Source organism: Vidua macroura, chromosome 18 (genome assembly GCF_024509145.1).
Source record: "Vidua macroura isolate BioBank_ID:100142 chromosome 18, ASM2450914v1, whole genome shotgun sequence".
Taxonomy (NCBI): Eukaryota; Metazoa; Chordata; class Aves; order Passeriformes; family Viduidae; genus Vidua; species Vidua macroura.
In genome coordinates this window covers 11563332-11586262 of record NC_071588.1, presented here as the reverse complement: position 1 = coordinate 11586262, position 22931 = coordinate 11563332, and the positions used below count along the sequence as shown (strand labels likewise).

General features: G+C 47.1%; 1 protein-coding gene across 1 annotated transcript in view; it reads right to left on the bottom strand.

Moving 5' to 3' along the window:
* BCR (BCR activator of RhoGEF and GTPase) overlaps positions 1-22931 on the bottom strand; it is a 99424-nt gene that overhangs the window by 24201 nt on the left and 52292 nt on the right. Inside the window, exons 3-10 of the mRNA XM_053993631.1 lie at positions 17505-17609; positions 16824-17009; positions 13150-13257; positions 11686-11746; positions 11186-11238; positions 10695-10835; positions 1855-1976; positions 477-645 (exon numbers count right to left, since the gene is read on the bottom strand). Coding sequence (XP_053849606.1) covers positions 477-645; positions 1855-1976; positions 10695-10835; positions 11186-11238; positions 11686-11746; positions 13150-13257; positions 16824-17009; positions 17505-17609 — 945 coding nt within the window. The remainder of the gene's footprint in view (positions 1-476; positions 646-1854; positions 1977-10694; positions 10836-11185; positions 11239-11685; positions 11747-13149; positions 13258-16823; positions 17010-17504; positions 17610-22931) is intronic.

Below are 22931 nucleotides of genomic sequence, written 5' to 3'. Positions count from 1 at the left end.
CATGTCTGACTGTCAGCATAATTGCTGTTTTCTTTACATTTGCTGCCTCTTTGACATCAGTGAAGTAGGAAAAAGCTTCAAAGGCATAACTGAGTCTGCTAAAATTCAAGAGTATATGGCTTCTGACCAAAATCACTGGCAGGATAATAATTTAACAGCCAGAAATTGGCAAATAACACTCCCAGTCCTTTTCATGTCTGCAGCATAAAATCCCTGCCCTCCACATGGATGCTCATAGGAATAGAGGAGCTGCTGGGTACAACCAGAGAGTCTTTTTGTCTCTGCCTCCTCACAGGGCAGCATCACCCAGGCTGTGCACTTGGATGAGCAAAGCACCTGGCTATCACAAACCCCTGCTGAACAGTCTGTTGCAGCCTGGCTCCCCACACTGCGCAGCCCTGGGAGAGCTGCCACCAGCACCTCATCTGAGCACAGACCCTGTGTCTGCATTGCCCTGGAGTGCTCAACTCCTTTACCTTTTCCCGCTGGATGTCATTCTTGATCTGGGATATTTTGATCTTCATGGCATCCAGCTCCTCATCAGGTACCAGTGGGATATTGGGCACTGCCTCAGATTCATCAACCATTTGGAAACTCAGGTCAGTGAGCGGGATGTACCACTTGCAGTCATATTGTTGGCTTTTTCTGAAAGGGAGTAGGTCCAAACCTTTTACTACTACTGGTGTTTGGCAACACCCAGTCCTTCCCACAAGCTCTTCCCTGCTATAATGCAGAAGACATAAATACTGGCCCAGCTTTACTGTGATTCTCATATAGAAAAAGTCTGGCAACAGGCTGCTTTTCAGCAAGACAGCCTAGCAGGGCCAGTACCTGGTACAGCACATAAAAAGGAAACTCATTTTGTTATCTAGTTCTTTTCATCCTAAGAAACAACATCCCTCTCCTGCAGACTATTTTGGTCCTGCGTGCTCTCTCTTTGAAGCCTCTGGTGTGGCAAAGTTCTAAAGCTGTGCCACGCCTGTGACTTGGTGGCCCCTGGGATCTGAACGCAGCTCTCTCCTGCCCAAGCTGGGGTAGGTGAACGAATGGATATAAACCTCTGTGTAATCCAACCAGGGGAGAGAAACTATAGCTCATAGCTGCCATTCTCCAGGGATTTCACCAGGATAAGCAGCTCACTTTTTACATGTTTTGTGTCATTTATTCCCTCTTCACCTGTGCTGTCAGGAACATCCACTCTTGGGAATATCCCATTCCTTTGAAGGTTCATTCCTCATAAGCACATGCTTTGAAAAGGGCAGGTGTAACTTTTTTTCTTGGGGAGGGCAAGAAGATAAGAGATGTCTCCCCAAGAAGAACATTTACCAAATGAAGAGAAGCCCTATTTGAGGCAGCTACATTGGTAATGGTTCCTCCCCCCTCACACATGAAAATTGTCAGCAAAACTGCTTTTATAGCTGCACTTTGGGGTTGACACATAGTCTGCTTACTGCACCTTTGCCATTTTTCTGTAAAACTGTTAACAGGCTGTAGCTGCAAAGCCAAAATTAACAACCCTAGTCATAAAAAATGTGAAGAATGTCACCTATTAAAAGAAAGGGGAAATAGAAAAATTAATGACATTTTTCCAGAATACCAGCAGCTATAACACATCCTGCTCTCCTAGGTAGGCTCAGGGCAGGGATGGGAGGAATTACCTTTCCTGAGGGGTCAGGACTTAGGAATGTTTACTGTATGAGATCCTATCTTGCTGATCATTTCTTATCTAACTACTTCTTATGGATTATGGTTACCCAGGTCTGGGGTATCCATATGCAACTAAAACTGCAGGCTAAACCCAGGATTCTGTTGCAGCTGAGGTGCAAAGCACGAAGTCCAAAAGGAAACTCTCACCCTCCAATCTGCTTCTTGAGCTTGGCACACAGGAAGAGGTCAGTGAAAAGAAAGACATGGCGTAGCTTGCGAGCCCCTTCCACCAGCTCCACCATGAAACTGTCCTTCAGCAGCTGCCGGTGCTGGGGAAAAAAACAGAAAAACGTTTCAGTGCAATACGAGCTCCAAATTTGGCACTGGGGCAACACAGTCCTTAAACTCAACTCCTACCAGAGCAAATTCAGTACATTTGTCTAATTCAGAAAAATGAAAGAGCCTGTTAAATACTCCTTGCTGTCAACTCTGCTCCCTGCTGCAGCCCTCTCTCCCAGAGGCAGAAAGAGCCATGCATCTTCTCCCATGCCTGGTGCTGGGTCAGACTCTCCATCACCTGTTCCTGAGCCCAAGTGCAGTTTGTTGTGAGTCACTGCCCAGCTCCAGAGTCCCTGAATCCCTGGCAGTGGATCGTCCCCTCCCGAGCCAGCAGAGAGCAGCACACACCGCTTCTCCCAGAGTCACTTCTCTCAGTCACTTCCCAGCCTCTGCATCAGCTTCAGCCACCCCAGCAGGGACAGCAAAGCTCTCCTCGACCCCTTCCTTTCCCATTTACAGAACGACTTTGCCAACATTAACAGCTAAACGCCATGGCTGCTTCTTCATTACAAGTGCTGTTAAGGGATAATTCCTGAACATGTATCTCTGGCAAATTTCTCAGGAGTTCCTTATCAGCCTGTGCTTTAAAAGGACCATCTGGGTGCACCCTCACCATGTGCCTCTTCATGTGCCTATTGGAATCTTCTTTATATATCATATAAAGATTCCCCAAACCTAGAAGATGCAAAGAAGCTGAACAACTCTGATGCCTTTAATCCTGCTTCTAGTTCCACAGAGTTTAACAGCCTCCTAAAGAAAGGGCACACATTGGTAACAGAACCACTGCTTTCCTAATTCCCTCATGGGGGAGGGGCGGGACAGACAACTCCATAGTTAAAAACCCAAATGGCTGGAATGCTGGCACGTGGACAGGTGGCTGTGTGCTCCTTCCAGTCACCACGACAGGAGTTTCATGCCCTGCTCTGTGCTCAGCTCCTCCACTGTGCTGTCAGGATCAGCAGGACTCAGTGCACACCTGGAACAGATACTGTGCACTGATTTTCAAGCAGAAATCAGGGCATTCAGTTCTGGGCAAGTTTTATTTCCACCAATATGTATAACTGTCAGTGTTGCCTCACTTCACAGCCAGTACAAGCAGCAACCATCAGCTTCCCCACACATGCTAAGGTAAGCTAAGGAACTCTTTCCTGACCTGTACTTCCTTTGTTATTCCAGCCAAGAGGATGTTCCTCTGCCATCCCTAAGTGACATATCAGACATCCCACATCTGCCTAGACAGCTCTGTGGCTGGAGAGAGGAGAGTTCTGCTAACCCTGTCCAGGGCTAACCAGCACCTCCCCAGCTGCCTCACTGCCAGCCTTGCCCAGCCCCAGGCTCAGGACTCGCCCCCGAGTCCCCACTGCCCTGCCCCATGGCCAGGACCCCCACACTGACACACACACAGAAGGGTCACCATGGGAGCAGCTCCCCTGGGCAAGGTCAGGACACCCACACCACAAGTGATGCCTCCATTTCTCAGGTGATGCCACTGGGTTCTGTCTGTTGCGTGACTTAACAAACCCTGAACGCGTTCCCTGCCGAGGGCGTGGGAGTGCAAACGCCCACGCTGCCTCTCCTCCTGCCTACCATTCTTCCCATCTTGGCTCTCCAAAATTAAAACAAACCACATCAGTCCCAAGCCTAGCAGGCATCATGGCAAGGAACACATGACAAAGAAATGCCCTTGCAGACATAATTCTTCTTTCCATAGTCTGTCCCACAGCACCCTACACTTCCTGACAGGGACTAGGAGCCTGCATTTTCCCATCTGCAGCTACAAGAACACCACAGCTACCTGCAAAAGCACGTGGAGCTGTGTCAGCAGCTCATCTTGGTGCTGTCTTCCATTACAGAAAGGTCCTGGAAATCTGTGAGCAAAAGCTGCACCTTTCCCAGAGCTGCAGGAAGCAAGGCTGCTCCCTGGCAGACTGCTGCACCATCTCTGGGCAGGACTCTGGGGAGATCTGGCATCCAGCAGTGATTCAGCTCACAAAGGTCTGTAAATATGTTTGTGTTTATTTTTAGGTGGGTGTGATCGTCCTGGCTTCTTCTCGGTGCTTTTGGAGAGAACTCCTGCTAGCACTAATGCCTTTGCTGCTGATGGGCACTTGAGCACGCCTTCCCCTCCTGCCTGGGAGAGCAAGCCCCAGACAGGAAACTAGAAACACTGAGCTTTGAAAATAAATAAACAGGAGGAGGTATGTTGTCAGTAGCACAAGAACACTCTCCACTCCTGCAAAGAATTTCATTTGGGAGCAATAATAACAAGCAGGGAAAGATATTTTCTGAGCAAGCCAAACCCCTGATCTCAAGTTTCTAGATCTGATGCATATTAATTACACTGCAAATCAGCTCAGCTCCTCTGGAGCAATGAGAATAGCTGCTTGCTGCCAGCTCAACCTCTGCTCACTGTTCGTAGGTGTAAAGATGTTCTCACAGCTTACTCATCTCTGCTACCCAGCAGGATGTGGCACTGTCCTTTCCCTGCCTGGCACTGACAGGGCACAGTCCTGACCTGACCTTCTGTCTGCCTCTGCCACGCACTGGCAGTGTGTGAGATGAGCCAGGGCCCCAGCCCAGCACCCTGCCGAGAGCACATCTCCCCAGAACCTGAGCAGAAAGCTCAGCCATTCCATGCAAAGTGACCCAACAACCTTCACATTCTCATCTGGGGCTGAGGTGGCACTGAGTTTATTTGGGTTAGCACTCCTGGGAACCAAATCCTATCAGTGACACAGACACAGTGCAACCCTGAGGCAGCAAAAACTCCCACAAAGAGAGCTGGGTGGAAGAGAACAAGCCTGTACTTCCTAAGCTTGACTGGAACAGGAGGAAAGAGGTGAAAGGAGATATTCCAGTCACTCAGAGAGAAACATGGAGCTTCCTAGAACCCTTCATTCGTCTTCTTGCTCATGGGAGCTAGTTGGGAAGGTGTCCCTCCTGCTGCTTGCTGGAGAACTGCCATAAGAGCAACCAAGCATCTGGGGAGGAGAGTACAGGAGAAAAATTTGTGGATCAAGTCAGGAAAATTCTCCTCACTACCAGCTTTTCTTGGAAAAGAGAACTTTCATTAAGGCTGGGTAAAACAGGCATACCCCAGGCTGCTCAGCATCCGTGGAGCTGAGGAGGGGCACTTCCAGCAAAGGGGCACATCCTTGCTGCAAATGAGTCATCTTGCCGGGAGGTTCAGCAGGTCAGAGGGAAACAATAAAAGGATTTCCCAATGGCTTACCAGATCCCCGCCAAACCCCACAGTGTGGGAGCAAAGGGCACCTTCCTGGACCTCCTGACATGAGTCAGCCCATCCTCTCCCACCCTGCGGGAGCCAGCAGCCCCCTCAGACAAGGCTTGTGCCACTCAGAGGCCTGTGCCACCTCAGCTCTGCAGTTTTGGAACCAAGACTTTGGTCAACTCCTCCCACCCAGGGCCACCAACAGCTATTCCTTTGGTGGCCTCCTGTTAAATGGGGTCTCCTGAAACACAAGAGTTTTTGGATGGGTGAGCCTGCTGTACTGACATATAATAGCTCTCGTGTGGGAAACCATCACTCTACCTTGTTCCCAGAGTTACTCTGTTTGTTAAAGTAACCAAAGGTGCTAAAGATTTCCTAAAATACTCGGAAATAACACTGACTACAGAAACACCAAATAAACATCCAAGAGAACATAAGATTAGGGTGATAGGGAGACAGTGGCAGGAAAGTGGCAGAGTGACCTCCCCTCTTCCACAGACAGTCCCCAAGTCTGTTAAGTGTCCAGCACAGGAGCTCAGCTCAGCCTCAGAAAGATGTTCCAGGAAGTGTGGGAGAAAAGTCTTGATTTTGTGTCATCCTAGAGTGAATTAGGATCATCTTTAATCTCTCACACAAGGCCTGTGCTGTTAACTTCAGTGGCTCTTGCAAAGCTCCTGTACTGGTGCAACATCTCTTTTCCAGGCCCTGCTTTTCTTTGCATGTTTTCATCTGCTTCTTTTCCCACCCACCTCAGTGCTCTGAACAAAAGAGCTCTCCCTGTACCTTTTCCAGAGCCTGGTTATCCTCTTTGGATTGCCTGTTGCTGTCCTCCTCCTCCTCTTACCTCTGTCACTGAACATCTTCCCCTCCTCTGCTACCAAGCTCACGACTACCTGCGTGCTCATCTATTCATCCTACAGTGTTTTTGTGCTGTTTGCATATGATAAATCCTGCTGCTGTCACAGACTGATTAACTCCAGGAAGTGTGGCCAGCTTGTCTGAGACACATTACAAAAAGTGGAATTGAAAAACCTACTCAAGCAGACCCACAGCTGCACAAAAGGCCATCTCCCCGCTTGTGCACCGAGGAAAGAGCTCATCCGATGTGGTGACAGCAGAGGCCTGCAGCGTGCGTGGGTGAGAGCCCCAGGAAGGGCTGGGACATGTGTGAGGCACAGGGAGGAGGGGAAAACCAGGAGATGGGTATTGGCACATGTCAGTGAGGAAGAGGTGGTTTGGCTTTCTGCAGAGCGTAGGAAGAAAATGATTCCTCGTGTGTGTAAGTGTGTTGCAAGACCAGCACTGCAAAAATAAAAAAAAAGGATGCTCTGCCTAGGGAGTTAAACTGGCTGCTCTTTGAGCATTTTAATGGCCTCTTTCTTCTTCCCAAAGCTCCTGTCACCAGGAGCTCTCTGACTCCAGCTGTAAGACAGAGTGTGAAGCAGCCAATATAATTTCTGAGTGCTCTACTGCCAACATCTGCCCAAGGCCTCCAGGAGCAGTAGGCACCAGGCCCATGCTGTGCATGGCTGTGTCTAAGCGTCACTTCCAGCTTTTCAAAGGCTTCAGTTTGCACTTCTGCTCCTTGCACATGTCCTTTGTCCTTTCCCTTCTCTAGCACACTTGGTCCTCCAAGAAGTCAAACAGAAGCCTAAGGCAATGCTAGCCAGTCCCTCGACTGCAGTTTAAAACCACATTTAGAAACACAGTAGAGCAGCTTGCCAAGCCTCTCCTCTCCAGGGCAAGGACAAAGGTGTACAGCAGCACAAGCAGATCTGTGATGTGATCTACTGGGCTTGTTCCCAGAAAAAGCTGCCTGTCAGCTCCCTTGTGTCTGGACCGGTGCTGATGAGACCAGACACGAAGCCACTCAGCCAGCAGTGACCCAAAACTCCAGGCTCCTTTCCTCCGTGCTGCTGTGGGATCACACAAACACCAGTATGAACACTCCAGAGAAGGTGGGAGGACATGGCCAGGACAAGGCAGAGTGGCAGGCGCCACACTCAGGTTGGTCTGAACTGCCCTGGAACAACACTCTGCAAAGAGCATGAGAGGAGCAGCAGTCAGGAAAGAGACCACCAAGTGAACTCTGCAATTTTTTGCTGTTTCATTAATTCCTGCTTTGCACAAATGCACTGAACTAGCTGCAAACACCAGCCTTGACCTCTGGCAAGCCAAGACAAGCACTACAGTCATTTGCATCTGGGCTTAGCTGAAAAGACCCAACATGCAGTACCTAGAGCTGCTCTGTTAATAAGAGTAGAGAAGGTTATTACTGCCCTCCTTCTGCACATAATAGTGGCACATCCTTCATCCCAATGCATTTATTTTCCTTCTTCCCCAAGGCACCATCCCCAGTAGAACTTTAACCTTGTTCCTTATTTAAACCAAGATCCTTATTCTGCACCACAGTGGTGCAGAAGGATCAGCAGTGACAAGAAGATGCCTCTTCCATGGCCCTAAGGGCCAGGTGACTCTCCACCACTCACATTCCAAGTCACAAAGTACAGGGCTCCTTAAACTCCCTTCCCCTCCACTTGCTTGGAGCAAATAACTGAGCATTTGCTTGGTTATTTGGAGGGTTAGCAAAATGGATACCTGTAGATAATTCATTAAAAAACTGTAAAAAAGGTAAAACTATAGAAGTAGAAAGATGGGATGAAAAGAAGGGAGCAAGAGAATGTAGTGGATCAAGCTGAATGGAAACAGATCCCAAAGGCCAGAGATACCCTCCTGGCTCCCCTGTGTTGCCAGCCTGGGGCTGAGGCTCTGCTGGCTCCTCTGTACTGTGGCCCTCAGCAAAGTCTGCTACAGTCAGCAAGGGCCAAACTCTCTGTTCACAGGCTCACTGCACCAATTTTGCCTTCCCTGCTGCAGCTCCTTCTGGCCCTCTGGGGAGGGATTTTACTCCCTTTGTTCCCATCTCTTTGCGCTACCTGAAATACTCATCCAGCCCAGCAAATCAAACCACACGACAGAAACCTCCCAGTTCCTGTACATAAGTCTAGATTAGAACAAAGCCTCTGGAGCCCAGCAGAACTGGGGGGCTGGAGTGCAGGATGGACACCTGGCACCACACAGGGAGCCCAGCAGGCAGGGCAGGCTGAGTCACTGCTCCCAAAGCAGGGAATCACCTCTGCAAAAGAGAACAACACTGTGCTGATGAGCCTGTACTCTCTCCTGACCTGCACTCCCCTCCTTAGCAGCCTGTCACTAGGGAGATTAACAACTGGCTGCTTTCCCCCAGTTCAAAGCAATCCTGAAAAAAAGAACTGGAGCAAGAGGCTGGCAAAGGAGATTTGATTCCTCCCCACAATACACTCAAAAGGAAAAAATATTCCACATTAAAGGCAAGGACTGGGGAAAAAAAGATAACTGAGATCAGCACCTAAGCAATACATGAGAGGAAAAGGCTATTTTACCCTCCTTCCTTTCCACCAAGGAAACTTCAATGGGAGGAGTACAAATAATGAAAAAAGCCATCAAAGCAAGCTGGTGATTCATTAAAATAAAAAATGCATTATGCATTGAGAGCAGTCAATTAGGAGATGCAATCCACACACTGTCCTGTCACCCCAGGGGAAGCACCAGCAAGACGAGTGGGAGGAAAGGATAAGTAGAAAAGGAAAGATTTACAGGCATAAACAAAACCCAGTTATGACCCCAAGCTGAGCAGCTTGTAGGAAGGAACAGCCATCACTAACCCACACAGAGTAGCTGGGAGCAGATTTGTGTCTCTGCATTACTACATGGAGAGTGAACATACCTACTCTCAGGACACAGAGGGTTCAACTGGGGCACTACTGCTTTGACAGAAGTGGGATATTGGTGCCAAATGACTAAAGAAAATATTCATGGTCAGATTTCCAGAGTGGAGGGGAAATCCTTTTCTTCCCTGGGCTCGGGAAAAGCTGTGTGCAGTGAGGGAGGGCACAAAGGCTTCCCAATCCCCCCTAGCACACCCACCACAGCCCTTTCCTCTGGTATGTCCTCTTCCTCTCTCCCCACATCATACCTGCAGTCACAGGACCAGTGAGAGTGTGGCCAGGCCTGCTGAGCCCAGTCCTGCTGTGCCTCCCCTCCTGCTTTCTAAGATCTGACAGATACACCGCTCCAAAAAGCGATCAGCAGGATCATCCTCCTGAGCCTGCTCCTCTGCCTGGGCTCTGGCACCTCATTAGGATTCTGCATGACACATTTCAAAGCCTACATCCCTCACTGAGATGCTGACAGACAACCAGAGAACACAAACTGCTCCCTCCCCTGCGAGGGGCATTCTAGCCTGTGCTTTCTGCTATGACTCAATCAGCAGCCACTTTAACGAGGCCATCTCCTGTCACTGAGGCACTGGTGACTGATGGCTGAGCTTCTACCTCAGCCTCCAATTGCTCGGCCCCTCCTCTTCTTTTCTCAGCTGGAGGTGTCCTCGGTTGACAAAATGAGACAATGAACAAGACTTGCAGGACAAAGTGCACCAAATTCCCAGAACTGCAGCTTCCAGCAAATCTTTTGTCAGCTGAAAATCAGTTTAACAGCTAAAAGCAAGCATGTTTAGCTGTCAGGATTTGGGAATAAATCATGAAGGTTCACGATATCTTAACAATCTCCTGGGCTTTGTAAGAGATGTTTTTGTACAGGGTAATTTGGGTCACTGTTGATCAGCCCATGTCTGGAATGCTGCCACAGCTCTTCTTACACCGTTACTATCTGAGCTGCACCTCTCTGTGTCCAATCTCCTACATCCTTCTTTCTCTCAACACTTCTGCCAGTCCTGGCCTTTCTTTATCAGAAGGGACTGAATCCCTTTTTACTGGAGGCAGCTGAATCAAGCCATTGAGGAATGCAGACTCCACCACAGAGAAGCTCCGTGGTCTCCCTACAAACCACTGCATGCAGGTGAAGGATCTGCACCTTTCTGGGTGCAGTGCAGCTCCTTACAGAGCTGAGAAGGGTTATATTATACTCTTAGGAGTCAATAATCTATCTGTCATTCCCAACACATTCCATTCATTTTGCTTTCCAGTCATATTTACAACACTCTCCTTTAGAATAAAGATGCAGAAAATTAATTTTATGGTGAAAATGAAGATTCTGGAAAACAGCTTTTCCTTATCTTTCATGACTTCTGATGTTTCCTCCTCTTTTTCTCCTCCCAGGCTTCCCATTTGATTTCAGTTTGCAGGTAAAATACAAATCCATTTAGTGCATGGCAATGTGCATCATAGGAATTACGTACGACAAACGATTATAACAGTGCTAAGGACAAAACTCTAATCATACTTTTCCTCTTGGTTTCCAAACTGTTTTCTGCAAAGAAAACAGAGGGAGCTGTACCACATCCTTTAGAGAACAAGGACATTGGCTAAACTGTATCTTAGCAACAAACAGCTTAACAGCATAACTTCCTAGTCAGCTCTACAGAAAAGACATGACCAGTATTTAGAAAGTGAGAAAATAACAAGACAGGAAGACTCACCTCCCCTTTCTTTACAGTCATGGACTGCCGGCGAGGAGTGATCTCCTCGTTGATGCTGGAGAGGAAGTTCTGCGAGATCCGCAGAGCATCCTGCAGCAGGGGATGGTCAGGGTGGCTCACAGGAGTGTGCTTGAGCAAATCCTGACAGCAGGAACACAGAGAGAACACAGTCATGGGCAGCACTGGATGGCAGGAGAGCTCGAGCACCCCTAATCAGAGCTGTAGGACAAGATGCTCCGGCTTCTTCATACAGATGAGAGCAAAGCTTTATCTCTAGATAAAGATAAAAATACCCTGCACTTCTTGGTGACATCACTGCAAAGATAGCAGCATCCTACCCATGGACTCAATCTCCTTGGTGAAAAGGGAAGAGGCTCTTATAAGAGCTCAACAGGTTTATTTTTGCAGTCCTGCAGCTCCGTGGAAAATATGAAGGTCAAAGAAAATAGGACAGGGGTCTAAAGTTTGAAAACTCCCCTTCAGATACTTACATGCAAGACAAGTGTGCTGCGGGTCACTCGATCCACTGGCTTGTACAACAGAGCTGTGGAAACAAAGCAGCAGGAATATCAGGAAGAGTGAGTATGGAAGCTCCTTCTAGCATGGGTTGTCTTCTACTCATGTGCACAAAGACAAGCACCGTGGAACCTGATCTTGGCCAGGCTCTCTAAGTGCCCCCATAAAACCATCACTGCTGGGGTTGTATTTGCTATCACTGGGTAGCAGATGTTCTGTTAAAATGGCAGCAGCCCTGTGGTTAGGCTGGCTTTCCCCAAAGGCACCGATGAGGTTTGAAGCCAGGAGCCACTTCCCCATGCAGGCAGCCTACTTTGCACGAGCTCTGCTACTTAGCAAAAGGGAACTGACTTCCCAGGTAGAGCCCCAGACTCCATAACCTTCCAGCATTCCAAAAGAAAAAGGGAGGGTGGAGGTTTGGCAACAGCCTCCACACAGTCCTGACAGACCAGTCTCCTCTCCATGGATCACTCACTTTCCAAGGAATTTTTCGTCGTCTGATCTTTAGATTCCTTTGTGCTTCTGGCCTTTAGATTCTAAAAGAAAAAGAAAACCCATGTAGCAGATGGTCAATCACTTTGAAATATCACATGGGAACACAACAGACTATCTGCTCCTCCAGGGGAAGGCCTAGGTGTGAAAGGAGGAGAGCCCTATCACAATTCAAGTCAGTGACAGAAAAATACACTTTCCTTCTTGGTAAATCCACCACTGCCATGTCACAGGCACCCACACATCTCAAATACTGAGCAATGTTCTTAGGAGCACCTGTCAATAGGCAGCAAAGCAGGGAACAACCTACAGCAACAGGGATGAGGGAGTTTTGAAATCACCCGCAGACCAAAGACGTCCATAAGGACACAGCCACTGTCCCAGCACCAATAAATAAAGCACAGGATTGGCATTCAATACCCTCAGGTTATACTTCTTACTCCTGTACTCAGAGCTGGGTGACCTTGGACATGTCAGTTCTTCCACAGCAGCAGAGGAATACTGTCTGTGACTCTGCTCTTTGCCATGGGCCATGCCATGCATTAATGTGCTCAGCTCCAAAATCCTCACCAGGACACAAATGCAGAAGTACCATCACCATCATTCCAAATACAGTAGATACTGGCATGATTCAGAATTATTTGTCAGAAACAGCAAAACTGAGAGATCATATTTTACCTCCTCTTCATCAGTCTCAAGGGACATGTGATATAGAATGTACTCAGGAGTTCTCAGAGCACTAAACACCCCTGGTAGTACTCAGCTCTGATGATTTATCTGATTGTTTTTAAGCAGACACATATGAAATTCATGTTTACTTGGCAACTGGGTTCTTCAAGAAATAATCACTGCAATACTAAGAGTCAATGAGACCATGCACTGCAGTGAAAGCCGATGGTCTGGGAAGCCTGAAAAAATATTCAAAATGCTTTGAGACTGGTACTCCTCTGACAGGTAGGAAATCAGAGCAGGCCAAAGAATAGTACTATAGATTTATGGCTGACACACTTGCCTTTTTCATGAGCGAATTACCCTCTCCTCTCCATGCCAGTGAAGCCTGCAATCCCACTGACAGCCGCTGTGCAAGCCATTAAGGATGGCTTTTATACCACAGCCAGAATCATCATTAGCCAGAGAAACATTTGAAAGACTCACACAGAGCTTTCCCTTCTAGAACTGCACGAAGGTAGCACAGAACTGCAGAAGTTCAAAGCAATGCCAGTTTGTAGCAGATTCCCTGGGTGGGGACAGCACACAAAGGCTGTGTCTGTGCCCAGCCCAGGGTAAAATTCAGTGTAAGAGCACGAGCTGAAGCAGGGAGTCTGTGGGAGCTCACAACTCCTCCAGAAGTCAGGGCTGCAGAGGGACTTGGAGAATAGACAGGAGTGACATGGCAGGGTATTAGTCAGAGGCAGACAGCTCGTGTGTCTGAACACCGTGACATTACCTCAGAGATTTCAGCAAACTGAGCATTGGCTTGGCAGCATTTCTCTGCTGTCTCCATAGCAACTTCATAGTTATCCACAAAGGCCCGGTACACTCCCAGCTGGCTGGCCTGCAGGAAGCAAAACAAAATATAATAAATGCTGTGGAAGAAGGCAGTTTGGGATGGTCAGTCTTGGTATCCAATGATCAGGTCATGTTTCTTTCACACCAAACAACTGCAGGGAATGCTGAGCAGGCCCAGAACGACATCTCTGACCTCTCAACTTTGTCCAACCAGCACTTGTGCCCCCATGCACCCAGTTCCACCCTATGCTGAACAAGTTTATTTGTGAAGGATGTGAAAGCCTATGAGAGTGACACATCCTTATTTCTGACATCTATTTTTCCCTTCTGAACTGCCAGATTAGTATCTATTAATATTGCAGCTCATTGATGTAACTGGAGCTGCTGGCTTTTTGCCACAACATATGAATCAGGGAGGAATGATTCAGCCCAACAGCACAAATGTGACCCCAATAAGCTACTTGTTGGCCTTTGCATGATGGAGACACTAAATCAAACCCAGATATTACCCATATCTGCCTTAGTGAGCATTATTATAAGGGCAGCAGAGTGCTGAAAACACAAAAGAGAGCACAATCTGTTTGGATGGCAGTGACTGGGGCACTAGGTGACGGAAAATGGCAGTTTTTCCAGCAGAAGGAATATGGAATTGGTCCAGAAGAGGATGGAACAGGTCTCAGAGTGCAGTAGTAAGTCATTATTATCACAAAGTCTTAGCACTGATCCCATTTGCTGACTTAGGAACTTCAGCCATATTCATGCCAGAGAACACAAGATCCAGCATGGGAAATCCCTGGGTAGCCTCCAGCTTGTCTGGAGTGCAGAGCTGGCTTTGTGCTGCAGAGCTGCCAGGCTGGGCTGGGCACACCTCGGCAGCCTGAGCCTGCAGCGCCAGGCAGCAGCCAAGGGTGCAGCAAGGAGACATCGCCGGGGGACTGCACTCACCTCAGCACTGCTGCACCAGACGTGCAAGAGGCAGAGCAGGGAACTTCCCCACTGCTCCTTCCCTCTCCTGCTCTCTCTCATAACCATTTTGCTCCCCACTCTCTGTGGAGCTTTGTGCCAGAGCTGATGGAAGAGAAAAAGCCACTCCCAGGACAACATTCCCTGCACAAACTCTGTTAACAGGGTTGAGAAACAGGGCAGTGAGCTATTTCCTAGATGATGTTTTACTGAAAGACTAGAAACTAATCTCAACCCTTATACAAAATTACAGTTATGACTGAAGCTGAAGAAAACTGTGCTCACTTATACCAGGGATGACCCCAGCAACATGGAGAGAATGAAATCAATCTCAGTTGCCACTGAGGCACAATCCTGTGAAGACATTGCTGTCAGAATTACTGACCGTTTGCAGGGCTTATGCCATTCAGATTTGGATGATGCCAGCCTAACATGGCAGAGCTTTAAAGTTTCTCCATTCCCATGCAATTCTTTCATTTCCTGCTACTCCTGAACAGTCCTTCTAAGCTTTCATTTTCCTCCTCTGAATGTGTCATCATAAAGACATCTTTTTCATTAAAAACTGAGCTTCCAATAAAAGCAATAATGCTCACACACCATTTACGTGCTGGTTTAATTTTTTTTTCAATTAAAAAGAACCCACTGAAAATGAAACAAGAGTTGGTAGAAATGGCTGGCTTTTGGACATATTTTGTTTCTGAGGCCTATCAGTGAGGATGTTTGCTAAATATGTCTTCATTTCTAAAAAGAGCTCTAAAGAGTTTCCTTTCTAGCTATAAAAAAATATGTACAATATATTCTCCAAAAATGAGAAGCGTATTTCACTCCCACACGCCTGGCATCTTTTCTTTTTCTCAACAGGAAAAGGTGTAATAACAGTCAATTTGATGTTGCAAATAGATCATACTTTGTGCCAGAACACACGAAATTCTAAAACTCTTTGCATCCACTATCTGTAACTTCAATCTACTGTGCTGGTTTTTGCGTGAGAGTACAGAAAATTAATGTCCCCAGGGACATCTGGATATTTCAGTGTTTATCATCAGACTGCATGACATGACCACGAGTAAACAGTCTGCTCCAAAAGATTTGATGTACATCCAGTGTAGATGCCTTATAAAGCCTGATGTTCTTGCTGTCTCTCTCATCTAGTTGCTTCCCAGTGCCTGCCAAGAATTATTAGCTTTATCTCGTCCAACAAAGAGTTTGCAATTCCCACCACTGCTGTACCAAACCACCCGAAACTAAAACTGCTATGCCAGCTCAAAGCCTCCTTCACTAGGGCAATTTGTTCCTTTGTTTCCAATGCTAGTCCAACAAAATCAACAATCCTGTCACAAATGCAGAAAAATCAGGGGAACATAAGAGCAGAGGAAGGGCTGAACTCCTGCCCCCAAGATCAGCCAGCAACAAGAAATGGTCTGAAACAAAAGCCTGAGTAGGTGTGCGGCGAGTAGAGGGCTGCTGGACAGCCCTGCCAAGGAATACGCTCAGGTCTTCTCCAAGCAGTGCTATTCCCATTGCTGCACCACACGTCCAGGGCAGCTTGTGAGGCTGCCACTTCCAGCAGCCTTCTGTGTCTGCTTCAGCACCCAGCAGCAGCTGGGTTTGTCCTCTCAAACCAGCTGCTCAAATTGCATACCATGAGCTATTCACCAAGGCACCAACTTGACCCCTCCTGGCTAAAACATGCTGGCAGTGGAAAGCAGATTCCTGTATTTTCGTCTTGAGCTGCTGGCATGTACAGAAAACATCATCTTCTAGGCCAGCTCCCCCTGCTCCACAGGGGATGGGGCTGATGCTGGGCTACACAGCTGCTAACAGTTGATCGACCCTGGTAAAGCACACTCCCCAGCCAACAACCCCTCACTGGAATGTCACTCCTACCCTGAGAACCAGAGGCACCTCAGGAATGCAGAGCTTCTTTTCTTTTCTAAAAAGGAAAAAACAGCTCCTTTAATCCTTTGCTCTCTGCACATGCTAGGGGAGAGGCTAAAGGGGCCAAAAAAACCTCCTAGAATGCAAACAATTTGTCATCTGGCTCAGAAACTCAGCAATTTTAATTCAGCCTCAGGAATATGCTGTGTATGTCTTTGTCCTTTTCTGCACTTATAGAATTTTGTTGAGGTTGCTTGGAGGATTCTCAGCTGCAGGTTGACTGCATCAGCATAACGGCAAGGGGAACAGAACGGCCAGGATAGTGGCAGAAAAGCAAAGCCAATGTGATGACCATAAATCAGCACCAGGTAGAGAAAAGCACAAGAGAGAGAGGGAAGGATGTGTGGGGGAGTTCAACAGTAATGAGGAATGCTTCACTGCTGGTTCACTTTGCAATACTGCCACTCTCCCATCTCCATCGAAAGGAAATGCTTTGAGGACTCTGCAGAAACCCTGGAGATTCAACATTTATGTGAAATTGTATTTATTTCACCACAACAGCTTGCTGCAGTCTTTAATTAAAGACAACGAAAGAGCCACTTTTGCTGTAGGGCCTCCACTGCAGTGGCAAAGTGAGGAGGTGAGAAACCTCTCATCTATTTCAGCCACAGACTCTGATGCCTTTGGTCTCTGCGGTCACCAGAGGGAACTTCCAGCTCCTGTGAAATGGGTGAGGGGTGCCAGCACCTTTGGTGATGGCAGCTGACTCACCAGCTTTTGGAAGAGGTCCCCAACACGTTGCTGGTGACTCCACTGCTGCACTCGGGGAAAGAGCCCATCATAGAATTCTTTGTGGATCTCATAGAGCTCAGGCACTTTGAAGAATATTGTCTCAATCTGCTGACTGGTCAGCACGGGCTGGGAGGTGGTGGCAGCGGCTTTCAAAGGCTTCATAGGCTGAAATGAGGAAAGAAGGAAATAATTATCATGCAAACCATGAACATCTTTGCCACACTGCAATACATCCCTCCATATTTTTCATCCTAATAAAAAGTGAGATTTGCATTCACACAACTCCTAAAAGCTAACATGAACAAGTTCTCTCATGAGGATCAGCCACCCCTGGTAGGTGGATTTTCCCTGGATATCAATGCTGCAATTAAAATCCCTTTGCACTCCATTTCCCTAATCTCTGTCCAACTGTACAGCAATGTGTAATAATTAGCACAGGATACTTAAAGAGAGCTCCTGGATACTGCCACATTAACAACTCCCAAACTCTGCTATATCCAGTCCTTCCTTTAAGCCTCTCTCTGTACAGGAGGAGAAACAGGTACCTTTTGCACCCAGCAACTTGTAACCCATGGTATGTGAAGTTCAGAGAAACTCTGGAGAGAAGCAGCAGTGAAAATTCAGTTCAGTGTTTGAACTGGCATCTGTCCCCAGCCTTACCAGCAGCAGGGCCTCCAGGTGGCTCAGGTAGGTTTCCTCACTGGCTAGGATTCCTGACAGGACCCATTTTCTCATCTCCAGGCCTTTCTCCAGGTCTGGCTCACTCTACAAATAAGTTGTTTAGGAGACAAAAAAAAAAAATTAAAAAAATAAAGAGCAGGTTGCATGGAGAGTAAGAAAAAACCCTGAGAATGAGGATGGAGAGTAAAAGACCATTCAATTGACCAGAGCACACTTATTTTTTTAATTTACTTTCAGACTAAAAACCAAAACATCTAATTGTGCTCAGCATCTTGTTTCTAGAAATACGCAAATATTAAACATTAAAGAAATTTTTATTTACCAGCAACTGATGCCACTTAGATTATTTACAGTTTTCAGCTTTAGTTATCCAACTGTGCTGTCTCAATTAGGTGCCCAGACCTCTTCACAAAATTCAAAACATGGAAATTAAAAATTCAGAATTCATCCTCCTAAACAAATGTTAGGCCCTTGTTCTGTGCAATGCCCTCCCTCCTTCCACGGGAGCTCTCCAAAGCTGTGTTTCTGTGAGCAGACAGGATCACTCCTCTGCACCTCCCCAGGTGTGCACGAACACGCCACGGTCACAGCCTGACCTGGCTCCACAGGGCTGTTCTTCCTCCCACTCTCTACTATTCCCTGAATTATTTTTCAGTGCCAGCTAGCACAGTGTCTATTTTTAGTGAGAAGATGGAATAATCAGCATGGCTTGGAATGCACATGCTGATTTTCTTATTGGGATTCCATGGAGTTTTTAACTGAAACAACTGAAGAAAGAGAGGGGGAAAACACCCCACATAACTACATTCAAGGGCTAATGGGGAAGACGAGCATGAAGTGTTAAGAGAAGCAGTAATCCCTTCTGTTGAATTTCAATTATCCTTCCTCTCAAAACTGTTACCTGAAAAAGTGTTTAACCTGATAAAGTGAAACTGAGTGTTTCCAAAAACTCTAAAAAAATTTGGTCGAGCAATGGAGGTTATAAATAATGAGAAACATTCCCCTTTTACAGAGTCCTATTCCCAGTTTTTTATTTCTGTCATTCACAGAAATAGCATTTTAGACTCCTGAAGCCTTTTTATGCTGTTAAATCTCTCTAAGAATAGAGTCAGAAGCTGTCTTTGAAAGGGTACATGCTTTTCAAGGGATTTGGGTAGGTTTTTTGGGGTTCCATCCTACTCGTAATATCCAGAGGAATCTTCAGCTTTTGATTTCACAGTGGGAGGATCAGGAAGCAGAGCAGTACACTCTGCTCTAGTGACTGAATATACAGCCCTACAGCTGTCTCCAAAAAAGCTCCACTTAGTTTAGGGTCCTCTGCAGATGTACAGATGAGGTACCTGGGCTAGAGGTTCAGTTTGCAGGAACTATCACATCCCGAGTGTGACTTTGAGCCTACGCACAACACAAAGAAAGAAACAGATCCTCACGCTCCCAGATATTTCTGGATTCTGTCTCATCAATAACCATCCTGATTTTTGAACAGTTTCATTAAATTTCACAAGCTATATTCTAGCCTAAAAGTCTTGCAGCAACTACATAAAAATTTTGCAAGGTGTCAAATACCACCACCACCACCTCTTAAATAAAAGTGGCAGACAGAAGCTGTTCTAAGGAAATGAGTAAGATTTACACACACATTAGGTACTACATGTAAAGAAAAACTTCTCTTCGCATCCCACTCTTCAGTGACATTCAGTAAGAACCATAGTGCCTTTTAAAATCTTGCAAGGGCATCTCAAAGAAGGCAGAAATTTGTAATTCACCAGTCAGTGTTCAGAAGACTTCAGAAAAACACAAGTGACAAACCACATGGTAAAATGAGCACTGCACCAGACTGTGCATGCACGGAGCACCTGTGTGACTGGCACAGAAATGCTCAACAAGGCTGTGACCATTCCTTATGGTCTCTGTGCCAGGAGTGCCTGGATGTCCAGCTCATGGAGCATTTTGTAAGGCATGGTACACACACGTAATCAAGACAGGCAGCCCCAAGACAGTTAACAAAGATTGCCTTCATCCAAAGAGGAAAGGATGTGGCAGCCCTGGTGCATGAAAAACACAATTGCTCTTGGTTTCCAAAGATTTCTTACAACACTTACAAAAGAAAAAGTGCAGCTACACAAAGAAGCATTGAGAAAAACTAACAGTGCTCCAAAGTCCACACTGCTGAGGATGAGGTAACTGGTCAATATTGACACAGCACTATAATGACCTTTACCAGGTTCTCTTGGAGGAGGTGAGGATTTAAAAACCAGCTGGGTACGTTTGTAACATCTGTAATGAGCAGCACACAACGACAAGTTATTTAAATGACTTAAACTTCCCCATCACGACAGTGGCACAACAGTTTTCCTTATAGCACTGAGAACAGTTTTCTCTTCACGAGTAAAAGCTTTAATTTACAAGCCAGCTCTCGCTGGGCACCGTCAGCTGACGGAGACGGCATTTTCTGCCGGAATGTTAATTTCCTCCCTTTAAAAGAGATGCGCTTTCAGAGAGACAAACATCTCCCAGGACACACTGCAGGCCTTCCTTCCTGGCCACTGCCACAAGGGCACTGTGCAAAGTCCACAGATTTGTCCTAACCCTTTGTTAATAGGGGCATTTTTCCAAGTGTGGTGCTTGCAGAAGTGCAGCCTGGGCCACAGGCAGCCAGGACACAGGGCAGGGCCTGGCTGCTTTATGCTCTGCACAGCAATTGCTCAAGAAACCCTCAGGGGAGTTGTTCCAACAATCACAGGGCACATTACAAGATCTCCAATGCAGTACCTCAAATTTACATACAGCTTCCTCCAGTGTGAAAAGATGATCCCCTGCTCCTGCTGTGTCAGGGATCAATGCACCACCGGGGAGCTGCTCTGTGCATTGTGCTGCCGCTCCTGTTCCCTCCCGGGAGCTGTGTCCCGACAAGAGCTCCTGCTGAGGGAGGCCTTTGCTCACAGTGTCAGCTGGGGCTGCGTGGAGCACGATGAACATCTGGAAAACAGCCCCTGTGCTCCTTCAGCCTCAGGGTCCTTTTAAGTCACACTTGTTATGAAATGTACTCCAAGACTCAGAAATTCACTTGGTGCCAAAACCAGGAGGAACAAGAGTAAGTTTATTATTTGGTATTACAAAATTCCTCACTTACAGACCTGGGAGCAGGCTCACCTGCTTACCCAGAACAGGACAGCAGTGAGCAGGCAGAGACTGTGGGCCTGTCCTCCCACCCTGCTCACGCAGCAGCCAAGCTGTGATGCGCCCCGGGCCAAGGGCATTTCTGCTTTGCCTGTGTCTGGCACAGAAGGGAAACAAAGAGCAACACTGACTCCAACAGCCTCGCTGCCCCTCTGTTCCTGCACTCCAGCCAGGACAGTTAAGAGGGAACATCCTGGGCATCAGTATCAAGCTCCCCACCAGAACAGGGAGACCTGCCAAGGCTGAGGACTCCTTTCCCCTACCCGGAGCAGTCTGAAATCTTTGAGCTGCTTGTGGCAAGTGGAGGAGCTGGTACCACATCTACCAGACCACAGAGGATGGGGAAAATACACCTATTACCAAAGTGCAGATGGGATGTTCCCAGCAGGAAGTGGGAGCAGCCTGTATTGGCAAACTCTAACCACTCAGCAGGGAGTGCCAGGTGGTCAGCAGTCCATCCCATGCTTCCTACCCAGCTTGGTTAGCCTGTTTTCCACTTCCATCACAAGTCTGACTGGTATTTCATGCTTTGACTGTCCCTGCCTCTTTGATGCCAGCATCCATGTCTAGCCTTTCCCCACTGCCCTCCCATCTTTTGGCCACCTCTCTACCCACGTGTTTCAGAATAAATCTTACAGGACTGTACCAGGGCAGCAGTCAGAGCATTCCTGTCTCCCTGCCATGGGAGCTGTGAGGACCAAGCACCCAGCCAGATCTGAACAAACAAGACATCAGTGCTTTGCTTCCACTCCTCATGAACTACGTTTAAAAAAAACCCAAAAGAATAAGGAAGGTGGAAAGCAGGCTACAGGAAATGACACAGGTATCTCATGCCTGTAAGATCCTGGTGTTCTCCTCTCTTCTCAACTGGGTGGTGCTTTTTGCTATTCCAAAGCCTTAAAAACCAAAAGATTGAGTCACAGCGCAATCTTGCAACCTGAACCACAGTCAGTGAGAGGGCTTGGAAGCTCTGGAGATACCAGAGAGCACACGCTGGCCCCAAGCCATGGCTGGGTTCAATGTGTTTACAGCTTGTCAGCCTAAGTACTTCAGTTTACTAACCAGGTTGGCATCGTGTGTTGTGTTCAATTACTGCGAGGCTGACATTCACCAGCTCCAAGGTTTAGACAGATTCAGCTCTTCCTGACTCTGGTTAAAGAACTCAGGGCTTCCTGGTTCTTGTTTAAATCAACAGCAATAATTGTTTTCTTGCAAATGTTAGAAGAGCACAGATTAGGAATCTAGAAACCACAATACGTAAGATTTTGCAAAGAGGTTGCTGCTGACACAGCTCTTTAAAGAGAATCAGGGATTCAAAGTGGGCGTATAAAAGGCACTTTAACTCTTCCTTTGGTACAGGCTGTTCACACACCATGCAATGAATGTGTTCAAAGGCAAGGTTTCCCATAAGGACAGCTTACAAAGGAGAAAAACATTCCGTTCAATTTTTAAAGCGTAAATATGTTTGAAAGCTTCTGCTGGAGGTGTCTCATTGTCCTGATGATATGAAACGGGGCAAATTCTGTAATCATGCCAATCATGCCCCATGTGGGGAGGGGAAGCAGCAGGGAGAGGAGCCAACATTATTTATAACATCAGTACTGGTGTGCCAGCTCTCCTCAGGAAGGGCTGTACATCCAGGCAGAGCCCTTAAGGAGCAAAGAATTGGAGAATAAAAAGGAAAAGCTTCATCTGTTGGGGGTGGTGAGGGGAAAGTGACAGTAAAACAAAACAAACAAACCAATTCAAATACTGAGAGGAAGAAAGGAGAATGATTAGGAAATGCTGGAGGGGGAAGGACAAGCTAGCAAGAGTAGTACCAAGAGGAGCAGTAATCCCATTTACTGCTGTAGCTTCACAGGTCAGCTTCTCTGTATCCCCTGGGGACCAAGCTAGGAGCAAAATCCACAACCTGCTCTGCCACAGCCCTGCTCTTGCTGAGCTGGCAGACAACAGGAACAAAGGGATCTGATCTGAGGACAGGCAATGGCTGCCAATGCTGCACCAACCATGGAAGCACAGCAGAGAAGGAAAGAGAAATTCTACCTGAAAGCCTGTAAGTACCAGCCAATTTTTCCTCCAAACAGAACAGACACTAAGAAGTAGTCACTCAGCTTTAGCACTCCTGCTTCCCTTGCTTTGATATATGCAATAATTGGAAAGATCTGTTTTGTCAAAAACTCACCTTCTAAATTCCTGAGAAGGGACTCTCCTCATTTCCTGGGG